Source organism: Symphalangus syndactylus, chromosome 21 (assembly GCF_028878055.3).
Source record: "Symphalangus syndactylus isolate Jambi chromosome 21, NHGRI_mSymSyn1-v2.1_pri, whole genome shotgun sequence".
NCBI lineage: Eukaryota > Metazoa > Chordata > Mammalia > Primates > Hylobatidae > Symphalangus > Symphalangus syndactylus.
Window position 1 is genome coordinate 56,481,229 of NC_072443.2, and position 18,432 is coordinate 56,499,660.

The following is an 18,432-nucleotide window of genomic DNA, read 5'->3' on the forward strand; positions in this document are numbered from 1 at the left end:
CGATCTCCTAAGCTTGGGTGATCTGCCCACCTCGGCCTCCCAAAGTGCTGGGGTTACAGGCATGAGCCACCATGCCCAGCCAAGAATCTGATTCTTATCTTCACAATCACTGATGTTTTCTGCCAAGTTGGAACAAACACCCAAGAAGCCATTCTAGCTGCTGCTATCCATTCCTCATCTTTAACAATGAATAGCCCATTTAAAATCAAACCACCAAGTAAACAAATAAACTGCCAAAAGACAAGAACTGATGTTCCACATGTTAAAAAATTTATTTATTTATTTGTAGAAACAAGATGTTGCTATGTTGCCCAGGCTGGTCACAGGGCTCAAGTGGTCCACCCACCTCAGCCTCCAAAGTAGCATGACATTTCACATATTTTTAAACAAACATTGGGGAAAACATTTAATCTTACCTGGTATACTCATAGAAATACATGTTAAAATAGTCAAATACCGCTTTACAGATATTAACACTAAAAAAGATAATACCATGTGCTGCAAAGTGAGGTAAAAATGGTTGATAGACTGCAAATATAATAGAAAAAAACCTTTCATAGAATCTTCTTAGATATTGCAATATAGTAACATTACCAAGAGCTATAGATATAATAATCTTTTATCAAGTAGTTGGTCTCCTGAAAATTGAGAATGCCTATGGTTGTACTATGTCATAATGGTGAAAAATTGGAAGTCAATACAGTTCTTTAACAGAATTATAAATTGAGGAAATCATGGTACATTAGCCATGAAAAAATAAATTTCTAAGACTGGCATATGTCAAAATTATTTATAAGTGAAAAAATATGAAGTTATGGCTAGAGTACAACCACAATTATGTAAAAATATGTGTGTATATGAACAAATACTAGAAGAGAATACAAAAAATGTAAAAGCAGCTCCTCTATTACTATGGTAAAATTATGAGATAAATGTTTTCTATTTAAAACATCCTTTAATCATGCTGATATAATAAATCATACTTTATTACATTGTTTAATAGCCTGTCTCCTCCATTATATTATAAGCTTTGTGAAGACAGGGCAATGTTTCTTGCGCTCGCGTTACAGCACCAATTCCTACCGACTAATTCATGAAAGAATATATGAAATACATGGGAAACCTCAAAATAAATACCCCCAAGAAGGGGAGAGGAGGTAAATCATTAAAGTCAAACAAAAAGTTTATCTCTAGGTGCCTGTTTCTAAGATATATCTAGGGGAAAAACTAAATCAGCACTGAAGAATCTCTGGAGAGTCCTTCTTCCTTCAAAGCTGCTACCTAGATCTTTCTCCTAAGGGTCTGGGGGAAAGCACAGGATCCTGGGAAGTGGACATAGCAGCAGGGAACCTCCCAAGACTTTCAGAGGGTACCCTGAGTCAGAGGGCCAGGTGCTTCAAATCCTTTCCCTACTCCAAAACCCACTGCCCTTCAATTCCAGGAACCTTCCATATCACTACAGCTGGAATCAACTGGGGGGACAGGAGAAGAGGAGGATGTTGCAAGAGGGACTAATTATGTGGGGGGCCGGGGTTGGGGGGAAGAGGACAGGAAAAAAAACAGACCGGCAGAGAACAGTCTTTTTAGTAGGAACTTAAGTTTAAGTCTGATGCCACTCTGAGTTCTGGCTAAGAAATAAATTTCCAGGTACAAAGAAAAATAAGAAGCTTTAAAAGAACTGAGCTGTGGAGTGAAAATCCTCTTTCCTGACAACTCAGAATCAGTCTGAAATATACCAGAAGGACTCTAAGTCATAGAAGTATTATAAGCATTAACAAAAACACATAGGGAAAGGAGACAATCTTTAAATTATTTTCAACCAACCTACACAACATCTGTCACAAACCATACAGGCTCTTGCCATCTTAAGCAATTTTTTTTATCTATCCCTGGTGCTTCTAAGCAAAAGCATCATCAATTGACTAATGCAGAGATCAGAAAGGAGCTTAGCCGCACAGAGAAAGGGTACGGAGTGAGAAGAGTATTGATTTTAGACACAACTTTATTTCGGTGTTATAACTTTAAGCAAAATCGCAAGCTCTCTGAGCCTTGGATTTCTAATCTAAGCAGGAAATTATACCAATTTACCTCACAAGGTCAAGGTGACAATTAAGTGCAATGGCACATACAAGTCAAAGTACACAAATTGTAAAGTTTTACTTAAATATATGACCTTAATATAGAATCAGAAATACCACAATTTCCTTCCAAGGGTCAGAGTTAAGTTGAGTGCATTTTTTTCAAACAAACCTGACTGCATAAGTTATCTGGAGGCTACAGGAAAATTAGTCTCATCCCATTTTGCCAAGTTAACTGATGTTTTATTCTTTCAAAGAGTAGACTTTTCATGTAGGTGGGTGGCAATAAAGAATAATTTTCCTTTTCCTCTGATCTTAGTGCTGAAATTCTACTATTCATGACTTAGTGTCAGAGAAGTTTTTCTATTTCCCAGCTCCTTCTATGAAAATGCAGAAACCTGAAAAAGGGTTGCCAGTAACCATTAGCAACTCATAGTTGAGCTAACATGGGCTCAGTCTACTGAATACTAAGGGCTAGGAAATAGGGATGCCAACAACAATTTGCCCTCAATGTCCCAAGAACCTGCTGATTTCACATTTTCAGTCTTGTAGTCTCCAACCACCAAAATTCCCTCCAAATTCCCCCATTTCAGCATCTAAAAATCTCCCAGACTATTTCTTGCACTGGAAAATAAGACTTCATGTCCCAATTTTGATTCAGAAAATACGTTCACATCTGGAATGAGTCCCGGGTCATAAGATATATGTCCACAGACAGAGAATAAGAGGCATCATTGGAGAGAGAAGGCACCAAAAAGTAAGAAAACAAAATTCACTACCTACACAGTTCTAACTAGACTCAGCAGCCCTAATACTTGAGTAAACCTATTTCCTCCCCTAAGTTCTTACTCTCATAACTAGAAAAAGTGCCCATGACAATACCTAACAGGAAACTAAGTGGGGAACTCTTCCTCGTATCTACCTACTCTCAATCCCACCTGTTGCTAGAGTTTCAGACAATACATATTGAAATCTGTTGTTTTTGTTACAGTTTGCAAAGTCCTCCCATAGACATTATCTCATGAAGAAAGTAGGACAAGTAAAATTATTCCAATTTTAAGGATGAGGAAATCGAGATTCAGAGAAGAATAGCAAATTGTTATGGCATGAATTAAACTAGTCTCAATCCTCCCATCACTACTCTTCATGGCACTGTTCATTGGCCTTTTGTATCAGAATCTGGATGTTTCTGCAAGAGAATTCCAAGCTAGTACCAAAGGGAAATCATTAAGCTAAATGCCCTTGGAAAACAAGTCTATTAAATGGCTGGAAGAACTGATATTTTTGCCCACAAAATTTCCACCAGATTAGCTAACCACCTGGTTCTATGGCACTTGGCACTCAGTCTAGGAAGCCTCAAGAAATACACACAGGATCCAAAGTCACGCTGCTTATCCAAACTTCTTCCTTTCCCTGCCCTGAAACCTTTATGCCAACTAGCCTACATCTGCTCTATACACTTCTTTCCCATTACTGTTATTATACTTTTACTATCTCTTCCTTTTTACCGAAATGCCTCTTTCCTTCCTCACTAATCTAAATCCCACTCATCTTTCAAAGCTCAGCTCAGATTTTTCCCTTCTGTAGAACATTCTCTTTTCCAGGCCACAGAACATATAGAACCCACAAATCTGGGTTCTAGTCCTGACTCTATCACTTCCTGGCTATTTGAGCTTGGGTAATCATCTTAACCTACTTAGACCTTAATTCCTTCATACGTAAAATGAGAATAATATTAAGTACTGCACCACAGATTCTATCGTGTGGAGGATTAAATGAGACACAAATGTGATAGTGCTCAAAGTATGAAGTTTCCACATATAAGTCAGCTTAAAAACATCTTCCCCAGAGACTGTTTCAAAACAGTGCTAATCAATGTTTTCCAAACTATGTACAACAAATTACCCCAACCAAAATGAAGGAATATTCATCTAGGTTTGTTCTATTTTTCTAAATCATTTTTTAGTGTCATGAAAACCTGTTCACAAATGACAGGCTCCTATACTCCCTTGAAGGCTCCTATAAATACTCATGTAGTAAGCTGTTGTCTTAAAGATGCTATGAAAATCTGCTTGTCATGGTGGAACATTTACTGAACATCTGTCAAGTGTCAATCATATTGTTAGACATTTTCAAAGTTTATTTCAATTAGTTTGAGATATACTTTATGTCCTCTTTTTAGATGAAGTGAAGTTCAGACAGAATAAGAAATTGTTCAACGTCAAACATGTATCTGTGTCACTGAGAAAAAGAAATACCAAGGTGTTCAGTGGAAAGGAGAAATATGGAACACTGTTATCCATTAATCACAGAGCATGATGGTTAGGAGCATGGAAGCATGAACTCTGGAGCTGGACTCCCTGGGTTCAAATTCTGAATTCACTGTGAGCTATAGTTTCCTCATTTGTAAAATTAGGTTAATAGTAGTAATCTATTTGATACCCTAGTAAATGAGTTAATACATCTACTTAAAACAGTGCCTGCCTGTCACAAAATACATGCCCAGTACATTACGTATTATCATTTCTCCCACCTTGTTTATCCAAGCCTTTCCCTCTTTTCCCTGCCTTGAAACCTTTATGCCAACTAGCCTACATCTGCACTACACACATCTTACTCATTACTGATGTTATGCTTTGGCTCTTTCTCTTACTCTTAACTGAAATGCCTCTCTCCCGCCTCACTAATCTAAATCCCATTCTTCCATCAAAACCCAGCTCAGATCTGTGACTTCTGCGAAACATTTTGACTTCTATAGTCCACTCTGAGACTGTGATATTGTTTGACTATATAAAGAGTTCTTTATATAGTCAAACAGTCCAACCTTTAGAAAGGTTTCTACAGATCACTTGATTTCATAAGGGCCTCTGAAGATAGATGATTTAGCCTATATCCATAATTTTGTTGTTGTTGTTGAGATGGAGTCTCTGCCACCCAGGCTGGAGTGCAGTGGCACGATCTCAGCTCACAGCAATCGCCACCTTCCGAGTTCAAGCAATTCTCCTGCCTCAGCCTCCCGAGTAGCTGGGATTACAGGTGCCCACCACCATGCCCAGCTAATTTTCGTATTTTTAGTAGAGATGGGGCTTCACCATATTGTCCGGGCTGGTCTCAAACTCCTGACCTTAAGTGATCTGCCTGCCTCAGCCTCCCAAAGTGCTGGGATTACAGGCGTGAGCCACCATGCCTGGCCTATATCCCTAATTTTTGAAACAAATTGAGACTTGAACAGTTCAACTGCCTATGGTGACACAGAAAGTTAGTTGGCAGAGTACAGACTTGAATCCAGGTGTTTTAAGTGTTTGCAATGCTCTTTCCATTACACTATCCTAATTCTGTCTTCCTTGAGATTCTGTATAAGTTCTCAAGACTGAAAGTATATATTCTATAATTATTTGATTTCAAGTATTTCACTGGTTTCGTAGCCTTCATGGCAACTAACACATTCAAGTTAGTAGCTGTTTGCTGCTTATTTCATCAATCTTTCATTGGTGCCCTTTTATCTAACACTTAAAATGTTAGTGAACACAGACTCTAGAACTTAAATTCTCACCATTAGCTATTCACAGGGGAAGAAAGGGACAGAAGAGGGAAATATATATTCGTATGTATTGCTATAGTTGCATTACAAGGTACAACAAAAAAGGATTCACACTATATCACTGGAATCTAGAAATATAAAAGAAACAGTTTTCAGCTGGGTTATTATTAATATCGAGGGCCTCCAAAGATTCAGTCCGTGATAGAGAAAGGGGATCTCAATTTCCTCTCACAAAGCCCAAGCCTCTTTGCACAGGATTAAATCAGGCTGAAATTATTGTACAAAGTTGTTAGGCCCCTTGAACAGAGAAAGAGATAAGAGGTATATATCCTGGAAAAGGGATTATAGTTGTGCTTGGGAGGACAGGAATGGAAGACTAGTCCTAGATAGGAAGAAGAAAAGAACGAACAAACCCTAGAACTGGAGAAAAGCTCAAGGAAACAAAGGCAGCTTAGTGCCTAGGCTGAGAGAGGAGAAGCAGAGAGCACAACAGCTGTTCTTCAGAAAAAAACAAGCATGGGGTGTTTAGGCACATCAGACAAGGGTGAATGAGGGAGAGGCGCGAGGCAGGTACGTAATCAGCCTTATGTAAGGGAAGGTGTAGGAAATTCTAATCCAGTAACAATAATTAATGCTTCTATAGCACTTTACACTTTATAAAAAGATTTTATATATACCACTACTTGCTGACTAGTCACTTCGGTTAATGCAGCTGTCATTTGTTTATATTTACAGGGAACCAATGAGTTGCTTTTGCTCATCATTGATATTTTCATAATTTTTTTCATAAGTCATTGATTAGTTCAACAAATAATTACTGAAAACTTTCTTTGTCCTGGAGATACTGAAATAAAAGTTATAGTCACTGCCTTCAAGGGGATCTCAGTGTTGTTGAAAGTGAAGTGTTGGGGAAGACAGACAAACCCTGATTATAATACAGTGGGCTAATTGCTATGACAGGTAATCAATGGTATTGTGGTTTCTAACACAAATGGAAATAATTTAAGGAAGGATTAAGTCCTGATGCTAGACGAGGCAACAACTGAGTTGAGTCTTGAAGATCATCCAGGCAAAGACACAGGAGAAGAAAGCCTTTCAGGAAGCATGAGTAGTATAAATAAAGACACAGGGGCACGGCACATTCAATTAGCTCTATGTAGGGTCTCATGGTGCTATCAAAGTATGTGGCGAATCAAAGAAAGGCAAGGCAGAAGAAGTAAGCAGAGTCAGATCACGAAAGCTTGCTGTGTACTTTGAACATTTTCCAATCACAATGATGTTTTGGTTCTCCAAATCTCTATTCTACCATTAGTATACTGTTTACAATTAAAGCTGTTTTCAAGAAAACAAATATATTGTTTGTGATAGTTCTGAAGAGCCCTTACAATGGGGAAGTTAAACCATTCCCACACTCCCACTTTGCAGTTGAGAAAACAGGAAGCCCCAAAAAGCTGTGTGGAAGAAGGCACACAAAACTCTCATAAAGGTATAGACAAAGCAGTAGCCCAAAGGAACTTTTTCACTAAAGAGAAAGAAACGCACAGCTTGGGTGGCCTGAGGTTGGAGTTTCACACTGAGGAAAAAAGAAGGCAGAATTTTCAGAAAAATGTTTCCTTGAGAGCCAAGTGTCAATATATGGTAAGAGAGACTTGGTCCTCAATTTTATTCCATTTGCCTTTGCTCTGCTCAGAGCTGCCATGGACTAAATAATACTTTCCAGTATTGTGGGCTGCTATGGATCTCTCATTCAGAGCTGAATCTCTAAAGATTTATGATGTGGTATGGTTGAAAATTAGTAATTAATTTGTATTTCACAGGACATAAGAGTGAAAGCATTCTAAAGCTTATATTTGAAGAGAGTAAGGATGACTTCCAACATATTAACATATACTTCTAATCCTAGGATACTTCCCTCTCTTCATTGTTACCTTCTATCCCTTATCTCTTTGACTCTCTTGCTGCTCAACTCAATATGGCAAAGATTTACTGTCCTCAATCTATGTTTCAGGCCCTATGCTGGATGCTAAGAATGCAAAAAAGAATGAAACATTCAGCCTGTCCTCAGAGAACCCACTATCTAGTGGGGAAGCAGACATATAAACAGACCATTGTGTTGTGTCCAGAGATAAAGATACTTGCAGTATTGAAAGACGGCATGGAGGGGGCATAGACGCTCAATACAATCTAGAGAGTTAGAGAAGAGTTTCTGGAAAAGGAAATAGTCTTAAAAGATGAATATGAATTTAATCAAGAAAAGGAAAGAGGAGGAAGGGCAACTGTAGTAGTAGACAGCAAAGACGAGGAGGAATGCAACAATGTGTGTATGGCAGTGCAAACAGTTCAGTATTGCTGGAAAAGGAAGTCTGGACATGGAAATAATTAGAGGTAGCAGGAGAAGAAAGCAGGGGTCAAATCACAGGAGGGCCATAAACTACCTATAGGACATGGGAAGCTCCTGAAAAACTTTAAGCAAAGGAGTAAAAAGGTCAAATTTGCATTTTAAATAGTTCATTCAGGTTACTAAATGGAAATCATGATGAGACTTGCAGAAGTTCTAGGTGAAAGTTAGTAAGAACTTGAAATAGGCGGCCATCGGTGTCCCACTTAAAATACAGAAGAGCTGGAATCGGAAGGAAAAACATGGATTTCAATATTGGATCAAACAACCCTTAACCACCCAGATGGAGATGTCCAGCAGGCAGCTGAACATGTCTAAAGATGAGGACAAAGTTTTGGACTAAAGGTAATGATTAGGGAACTGATTGTATTTAGGAAGTAACTGACACCTTGAGAGTAGATGGACCAGGGAGAATATGCAGTATAAAAAAAGAAGTTGGCAGGAAAAGGGGGCCCAGAGGAACATCCACATTTAATGAGGTAGACAAAGGGAAAGAACAAGAAGAGTGAAAAGAAACTTCGATAAAACAAGTATGAAGAGAACAAAGAGGCTGGGGGTGGTGGCTCATGCCTGTAATCCTGACACTTTGGGAGGCTGAGGCAGGAGGATCGCTTGGGGCCAAGACTTCGGGACTAGCCTAGGCAACATAGCAAGATATTGTCTTTACAAAACTATTTAAAAATTTTAAAAAGGAATAAAGAATGCAGTGTCCTGAAGCCAAGGGACTTCCAAAGGGAAGATATACAGTGTCAAACACATCAGTGAATGTTTGACACCTTCCTCTGGATTTAGCAATTAGGTTCCCTAGCAAGAACAGTATCAATATTACAGAGAAGGCAGAAGGCCAGTGTCAGTGGAAAAGGGCAAATAACTGGATAAATAACGAGTGAGATTTATCTTTCATGTTTGGAAAGAGTGGTTAGGAAGGTGAGGATCAGTTTTTCATTTGTTACTTTATTTACAAGAATGGAGCAACCCATAGAAAGAGCAATCAGTAGAAAATGAGAGTATGAACAGAAGGAAAAAGAGAGATGACATCTTAAGCAAGGTCATGCAGAAGACAAGAGAAGATGAGTCTTTTTCAACAATAGGCAATGCCTTTATCCTCGGAGAATGAAATAAAGAAAATCAACGTTAAGGTAAGAGAACCAGGACAAGAGCATTCCAAACAAAGGCAGCTGTGCAATAATAGCACCAGGTCTTGAAAGTCCAGCATGTGTGCAAGGAGAGGGTAATCCAGAGTACAGCAAAATTCAGGATTGAGGGGACAGTGAGAAATGAGTCTGAAAAGCTGGAAGCAAACTGTGAATAAGCATAGTGAGCAACTACGTGTTAGGGAAGAATGTTAAGAAAGAAGCTAACTTTCTAAGATCCGTGAATGCTTTTGTTTTGCTTAAAAATATTCTGAAAGCAATGTTCTAGGCTTTGATTGGATAGGGAAACAAATACAAGCACTACCTTTTAAAGGCCTTCTGTGTATTTCTCTCTTCCTTCATTTTCCTCTGAAGCTATCCTTCCTTAATTAGTCACAAGTAAAACTGAAGGAGAGCTATTTCAGAATTCACTTATTAAATAAAATTAAGATTTATGTGGTTCTGTCCCTAATTATTAAATATAGCTCAGTTAATGGGTAACGTTTTTGTCATTAAAAAAAAAAAAAAAACTAAGTTATATTGCCTTTTGAAAAACACAAAAGAAAGCCTTTGATGATATTGTCTTGAGCCAGTGGCCCTCAATTAAAAAACAACAACAAAAAGAAGATTCCTCATCCCAGAAGTGTGCAAAGTAAACAATCACTTACATAACAAAATTTTGGGAACTCAAAAAAGGAACCAAGGTAGATCAGATACCTGCAGCTGGAAACAGGGAAATATGCAACAGTAACTACTAGTATGGCTCTTTAGCTTTTACAAAATGCTTTTATGGTACCTTATTTTATTTAATTATCACAACAGTGGTATCAGAAATACGTTATCTCTACTTTACAGGTAACGAAACTAATTTTTGTCTGTTATTCTAGAACCTTGAACAGTGCCTGATATATAGTAGACCTCCAGTGGAAATTTGTCAAATAGATGGGAGAAAGGCTCAAGGAGATTATGTAAACCTGATAAGGCCATATGGCTAACAGTGGAGCTAGATCTCAATTCGAAGTCTTTTGACCCTCAATCCTGTATCTTCACATTGTTTCATGCTGCTGAAAAGGAAAGAAGGGCCGGGTGACTGAATCTAATCTATTTTACAATCTTACATGAACTAGTTAAAATTTCTGAAATGCCTGCTGTCAAGCAACAAACACCAAGGCCCATATACATCCTCCTATTCTTAGTCATGCCTCCCAGACATCCTTAGAGTTCAGGCACCTGTGGTATCTGCTCCCTTTATTCTCTCCATAGGTCATTGCCCTGTTAAAAACTACGTCTTCCTGCTGTATTGAAGCAGTGTCTGCAGAACAGAAAAGCCTTCTAGATCATCCTCTCCTTTCTCTAAAGAGATATTGTAGCTTTATGATACCCAATTACTTCTATGTGGGAAGCTAAAAAAATTAGGTAACAATTTTTTTCTTATAAAAAAGGCAATTTCTTTTGCAAAAGATTTTCCACAATTCATTTAAATAGTGAGTGCCCCACTGCTTTTGAAATTATTCAGTTTACAAAAACTCAATATACACAGCTTTTTCAGGATCATATCCACCACCTAGAGTGAGGTCATGGTTAAATGCAATAGCCTCAAGACAGAGTTGCATCTTGGTTTTTCTGTGTTTAGTGGCACTCCCTCTATGTGTACATCTGTAAATCTTGTAAGACCTTCTGCAAGCTTATCAGGTGGCATTGTCATCTTTTGTTTTAGATTCCCACATAGATTTAGCCACAAGTCCCAATTCCCATCACTGATGAGGAAATACACACAGCAGGCATCACAAGATTAGCCTCTTTTTTCACGATAACATATGGTAGCAATAATGTAACAAGGAGGTACTGAATTAAGACCATTCAAAGGTGAGCTTTTCACTCTAGGAAATGTTTAGTCATTTATTGACATATATCTCTGCTTCCAAAGGTTTATAGGCATTACCATATAGAAAAAAATTACAGCTAATGCTTTTAAAAGAAAATGGCACAAAAACTGAACCATGGAAATAATATAGTGCTGGAAAGGATCTTGGAGAATATATTTCAATCCTCTCATTTGACAAATTTTAGAAAATCAAAGTCCAAAGATGCAAAGTGGTTTATCTAAGAATACATGGTAGCACATTTTAATGGAACATTTCTAACTACAACATCTTCATTCCCCAGGATAACCTATCTCTGTGTTCCCATAGTATCCTATGCATACTAATTACCATACAATATTAAAATCCTCTTTAAATGCCTGTCCTCCCCCATTGGACTATAAGATTCCAATAGACAAGGCCTGTGTTTAATCCTTATATCCCTTGTAAATTTGAGGGAAAGGTATGCACATCTAGAAAACTTCCTATTTAGGCCTCCATTCCTTTTCGCTTAGCAAGATATTAAAAAGAACAAGGTTATTACAGATCTGAACTTGGGTACAGAAAGACAGTAAGCAACCTTAGGTAGATAGGAACGCTAACGTAAAAATGGGTTCCTGAAGGGAAGGAAGGTCAGCATTACAGCACAGTCCTACCAACTTTATTAGATTGTTGGATTTTGATGACTAGGTCTCCAAGATTCTTCTTTAGCCATTTTATTTTATTTATTTTTTTGGAGATGGAGTCTTGCTCTGTTGCCCAGGCTGGAGTGCAGTGGTGCGATCTCGGCTCACCATAACCTCTATCTCTCGGGTTCAAGAAATTGTCCTGCCTCAGTCTCCCGAATAGCTGGGACTACAGGCACACACCACAACAACCAACTAATTTTTTGTATTTTAGTAGAGATGGGGTTTCACCACGTTGCTGGTCTTGAACTCCTGAGCTCAGGCAACCCACCTGCCTCGGCCTCCCAAAGTGCTAGGATTACAGGCGTGAGCCACTGTTCCCGGCCTTCTTCAACCATTTTAGAATGAACTTTGCTGAAACAACAATAACACAAATGAACACAAACAAGGAATAGTGTGATTGCTGGTGTCGCTAAGTGTGAGCGTGCTTACATGGTCTTTTTAAGCACTTACTAACAGCTCCATGATGAGTCTTTAAAAGAAGCCGACACAAACAGTATTTTTCAGGAGAAAAAGAATTTGAGAAATCTCCTCAAAGAGAGACTTAAGAGTAAAAAGAAACTTGAGCTGGAGTCAGATGCGAGTTGTAGTTCCCATCGTTTCGCTAACTTCTCATTTGACCTTGGGCAAAATGTTCCATTTCTCTAGGCTAGATGATGATTCAGGTTCCCTCAAGTTTAAATACTATCATTATGAGATTAAAAGTCCCTGCCAGTCCTTGAGATAATAAGGGATGGAAAAATATAAAAGTTAAAGGTAGAAAATAGTCAAAATGGAGGGATACTGTGGTAGAGTGGGGGAAAAAAAAACAAGGTAGAGAGATTAAAGTTCTAGATTCTAGTTCTGGTTCTGCCATTAGCTAAGTGAGTAACCTTGAACAAGCCACATCATCCCCTCTTGAGATCAAGATTTCCCCATTTATAAAGTAACTCAGATGATCTTTCAGCTCTAATATCTGAGAATTCTAAAGTACAGGCAACTGCTGCTACGAACAATCAAATTCTGTGCAATCAGTATATTTATGTTAGAAATAAGACGCTTAAAGTATTAAACAAAGAGAAGGCCCAAACCTTATTTGAGTGTTCTTTCAAGTTCAAATTCAAGTATTTTTTAGAGTCACTCACAAGCACTAGTTCAAGCAGACTGCTGCACTTTGAATTCCTCTATTCTTGATAAAATGCTCAAAGGCTGGCTAGAAAAGAATGGAGACAGGTACTGCCTAGATAACGCATCAATCCAGTCTCTTCGTTGTCCCCCCTTTTCTGCTGTTGTACTTTCCTTATGCTATCCACTGTCTGGACTGAGACAAACTTATCTCTTTTGATTCCAATTCTTCGAGCTCAGTTAAAACTTCACTTCTTCCGAGAAACCTTCCATTCCCACTCTAGCCCAGATCCATCTCTTAACTCTTTTAAACTTCTGCAGTATTACATTGCTATGTAAAGAGTAAATGAGATTGGTACAGAGCTTAGTAAATCTGGCATATGTTGTTCAATAAATGACAGTAGTTGGTGTTATTGCCACACCCTTAGCACTAATGGCATATCCTTTAGCTAAGTGCATCTAAAATTTAATGTGATTATGAATCACCTGGGGATCTTATTCAAATGCAAATTCTGACTTAGTAGGTGTGAGGTGGAACCAGAGATTCTGCAGTTCAAAATGCACCTGGTTGATGCCAATGCTGTTGATCCAAAGGCCATATTTTTTAGTAAATTTTTTTTAAAAAGTATTTATCTTATCTACCTATCTGGACAGTAAGCTCTTAGATGGCAGATACTGTGTCTCATTTTTCTTCGTAAATATCCCCTATACAGAGAAGGTGCTTCATAAATATCTGTCGACTTATATCTGCAGTTTAGACGCTCAAGAGTACCTGTGCTATACTGAATCAAACACTGAAACATCATGCCAGGATGAAAAGCTCACTTGATCACTGGGGTCAGAATCTCCGGAACAGAGGCAGCACAGAATCTGAGAGAAAACTTACCTCTTCGCTAGTGAGAGTATAACACACAGAAGAAACAACATAAACACCTGTTCCTTGTTTAAGCACGATCATTAAAGTACAATCTTAATTGCATTTCAAATTTAGCCATGAACCTTAAAAGAGGACATTCATTTTCTGGCAATATTTACAAAACACTAATAATAAATAATAAGGTATATAAAGAGCTTGATATCATTTCTTAATGGCACAGATAACTTTTTCAATGATCTTTTAGTGTGCAATTAATCTAACGATCTCAAACAACCAATGAAAACATTTCCAGCAAAAGAAAAACATCTTCCAATTTTCCCATCAACCTGGTCAGTGGTGGGGTCTCCAATTGCCCACAATTACAATAACAGAAATTCAAAGGAAACTGCTGTGTATTAAGGATGCTCTGAGAGGCTGCTTATTTTAAGCCTTTCTTTTACATCTCTTGTTATTTAAATGCTTATTCAAACTTTTTATTTTAGCATTATATAATTCAGAGGGGACCAATATTCTTAAGTTCTAATGAGTCTACACTCTGACTTCCTATTCCAGCACCAGGAAAATAACATAGGGCATATACGATATCACTCATTGAATCATATCTAGGTAGCTTAAACTGTGAGACAATTTTACTAAAACCAGCCTTCAGTGCAAAAATCACCTGTGTAAGTCACTGCGCTTGTCATGGCAAGCACCTGCTCCTTAACTCATAGAGACTTTTCAATAAAACCACTCATCAATTTTTAACTGAGATGTTTTTGACAAATTTAGGCCCATATTAGAAGAGCAATTCTAGGAATTGCTATTAAGCACAGAAACACAGGAGCACAAAACTGCTGTCAAGAACTAGACTTGAACTGGGCTTAAGAGTTTTAATAAATCAATGTTATTACTTCAGAGAAAATGGGAAAACAGTTGGGAGTCAGCCCATAGGAAAGTGGCTTCTATGACTTCCATCAGAGGCTTCTAGTCTCCAGGGCAAGGCAAATTCTCTAGTTTATGCCAAAGAGTCCTCCTAGAGAATACTATCCAGAGAGTTTCAAATCTTAAGCTACGGAAGCATTTATAACTAAACAGAAATCTGCAGTAGCTTCATCATACCCATACAAATATGTATCAGTACCTATCTATAGATACATAACTGGCAATAAGACTCAAAACAAGTGCCTTTAATAGGATAAGAATCAGGACAAGGTACAGAAGGGTCAAATTCCTGCACAGAAAAATAAAGCACGAATGTCATTCTCATTTCTCTTCCTCCTTTTCTTGGCCTTTCTTCAAGATTCATCTTTTGTGAAGCTTTCTCCAATAACTCTGGCTCTCACTAACCACTCCATTTGTTGACTGCCTGAAACACTAGTCTCAACCAATAATTCTAGATTTCTTTTGAACTGTTTCATGTATCCACTTTGTGTCCGAAATTTGAGTGAGTTCTCTTAAAAGGCCCCCACACTGCCGAGAAGGAGCTTGTTATTAATATTGCTAATAATAGTGAAGCAATATAACATAGTGGAATGAAAGCAGTGGAGTCTAACAGGCCTAAGTTCAAATCCTGCTTCTACCACTTGCTAGCTATATGATCGTAAACATATTACTTACCTAAGCCTCAGTTTTGTGGAGAAAATGCAATGAGATATCATGCTGAGAGTACAGCATTTGGCATATAATGGATGCTCTGACTGAGCACCTTTACTAGCTTGGTTACCTTCCCTTCCTCCTTAATAAGCACTTGTTGATATGAACTGAGTCAGAGTAATTCTCCTAAGGAGGGCTGCCAGTGGCACTATCATATGCAGTCACACTTTCCCCATTACCCTCTTCCATGTGCCTTTGTCATTTCCTGGCAAAAGTCCTTTCGGATTTTCTACTCTACTCTCTTGAAAAGGCCAACCACGTAAGTCACCCAAAGGACTATTCGGAATGGTGACATTAGCAGCCAGCAGGAGGGCATCTCCACATCTGCATCTCATTTCCACCACACCCACACGCCAGCACTCCCTCCCTCTGGGTCTCCCAAAGAGAGAATGCTAGAGAGAGAGAGCAGTGAAGCAGCCAAAAGAAGAAATGGAGAGAAATAGCTCTGTGGTCTCTCTGTGCACCCCTCCTGGGAAGAACACTCAGGTCCAGTCTCCAACCTCAACCCCTATGAGAAAAAAACAAACAAAACCCTTGCTCACATTCCTGGAGAAAAGGCACCCCCAGATTCTTGGCCTTTTCATTTCTCCAAGCCCTTCACCTGTCAATTTCACCATCCTACCATTTCCTAGGTTAACTATAAAATAGAGCCGCTTTTAACTAATTTGTCTTAAGTGGACCTCATTCGTACTTTTACCAACCAGCAGCCTTCACCATTCTAAGTTAGAAACATGCTACCTATCTCTTTAGAAGAAAAAAAAATTATTGAAGTTTCCCATCTACTACATTAAGGCAGATCTCCTTTTATTTGTACCCCTTTAATGATCCAGAATATTTTACCAAGGTCTTCACCTTTCAGCTAGAAAAAGCCACCATTCACTTCCACCCCCCCGCCCCCCACCACGCACATTTCAGAAAAACAAGCAATCAAAAAAAAAAAAAAAAATTCCACACGTCCCCTCCCTGCTGCACAAAATACAACAATTTTATTATTCATAAAGAGACTTCAGCCATGCTCCGGGGAACAAGCCCGTGTACACCTGGGCCACCACATGTGTGATTTCATCAACCTGATGTCAATACTTGATATCAGCCTTCATGGGTCCAGGTTACAAAAAAACCCACCTCCACCCTCTCCCTCCAAAATACCAATTTCCATTCCAAATTCACTCCGTGCTTTATGAATTTAAACCTTTTTTACTGGCCCTAAATGTTCCTTCGGCCACCTGGGACTATTTCACCTCAGATTTTATGTGTCTAAGCTAACAAGTCTGTCCCCTCCTCTCCCCCCAAAAAAAAACTATTTCCTAAGGGTCTTTCCTGTTGCATAAAGTAGCTCCTTCTTGTATGTGACCTGGGGGACCTCAGGCAATTGAGGGGTATTTTAGCTTAGGGTTCGCCTTTCCGGGCTGATGGATACCCTCACTCACCCTGCAAACGCGCGCGCGCTCAGCCCCACCTCCTCCCAGCGGGACCTCGGGGACCCTCCTTTTTATTGGTCTGAAACGTTTCCTCGGCGACCTGGGACCGTCCTCTCCTGGCCTGCGGCTGCCGGCGGACCCCAATCCCCGAGGGCGGCGGCGCCCGGCACCTACCAGTCGGCGTGCGGCTCGTCGACCACCAGCAGCACCTTGGCCTTCCTGGCAGCTGCTGGCGCGGGCGCGGGTGCGTCCACCAGGCCAGCCGAGGCGGCCGTCTGCTTCACGGCTTGGGACAGCGAGCTGAAGAAGCTGCTGCCCACCGACGGCGTCGGCGCGGGCTGCGGCGCGGGCGCCGAGGCGGGCGGCGGCCTCCGCTCCGGGCCCGGCGAGGCGGTCGGGGGCGCCGCCGAGGCCGAGGCGGCGCCCGGGCCGGGGGGCGGCGGCGGCGGCTGCTGGGGCTCGGGCCGCTGCAGGTCGGTCATGTAGCCGTTGGGCAGGTTGGCGATGAAGCTGCTGTCCGACAGCCGGCGCCGCAGGAAGTTCATCATCTGGCTTAAAGGGCTAGGGGGCGCGCGGGGCTACGGGGTCCGGCGGCGCGGAGGGAGGGCGAGGGCAGACGGTGAGACTGAGGCGACTGAGGCGACTGAGGCGGCTGAGGCGGCGGCTTAGGCAGCAGAGACTCAGACCCCGGCGCCAGACCCCGCAGACAGCCGCGGCTGACTGGGCCAGGCAAGCCGCGCGGCGCGAGGCTCGCGGAGAGGGAGCGGGCGGGGCAGGGGCGGGGCCAGAGATAGCCCCCGCCCCGCGCCGCAGAGGCGGCCCCGCCCGACTCAGGGAGGGCACCTAGCCGCACGTCTGGCGACTCTCGGGGCTTGCAGGAGGGGGCGACCCAAACCTCCTGCAACCTGAGTGTGACTATGCGGGGAGGGCGTGGGAGCCAGGCCTTCTCCCCAGGGGAAGGAAAAGGAACCAGAGTCCCCACCATCTTTTTGGCTGGAGAGAAAAAGAGCCGTGTCCCAGCTGAAATGGAGGCGAAGGAAACCGACCCCACTCCTTTTGGAAAGATAAGAGGTGTCAGCCTCCCTATGCGGAGGTGAGAACGAAAGGAGTCATCCCAGTCACGCGCGCACACACGCACACAAGCACGAACACCCTGTAGTGAGGAGGAAAAGAACCACCTCCTTTCCCAACGCTGGGGAGGAAGGTGTCATCTCCCCAGCCCCCAGAAGAGGGGGAAGGGAATAATGCGCTCTTACTAACACACACACACACACACACACACACCCTATGGTGAGACAAAAAAGAAATACCTCTTCTAGGGAGGAAGACAGCCTCCTTACTCCAAGGCGAGGGAGAGGAAAGGGGAGAAACAGATCCTCTCTACTCTGTCATGGAAGGAGGGGTGGGGTGTGTTTTCACTCCTGCACTTCTAGGGACGACAACAGTATGTACTTCTCTCCCTCTCCTCACTGACCAGTGAGAGAAAACCAAGAGAAGACTGGAGACATGGTCTCCACCCCAAGAGGGGTATCTAAGGATCCCCAAACCCCACTGTGTTTCTTTCCTAGCGTGCACTGATGCATCCAGTGCTATACCAAGAAGGACATCTCTTCAAGATCTTTCTACTTGTTTTTTCCATTTTATTCGTTGCCTTGACCTCTGCGAAGACATTTCCGATGGCCACCTTCCCATGTGCA

At 41.0% G+C, this 18,432-nt stretch overlaps 1 protein-coding gene across 1 annotated transcript in view; it reads right to left on the reverse strand.

Annotated features, from left to right (window-relative positions):
• The window catches only part of SYN2 (synapsin II), a 184,785-nt gene extending 167,328 nt beyond the window's left edge, over positions 1–17,457 (reverse strand). Inside the window, exon 1 of the mRNA XM_055259405.2 lies at positions 16,910–17,457. Coding sequence (XP_055115380.1) covers positions 16,910–17,283 — 374 coding nt within the window. The 5' untranslated portion in view covers positions 17,284–17,457. The remainder of the gene's footprint in view (positions 1–16,909) is intronic.
• Between the last annotated feature and the right edge of the window lie 975 nt (positions 17,458–18,432).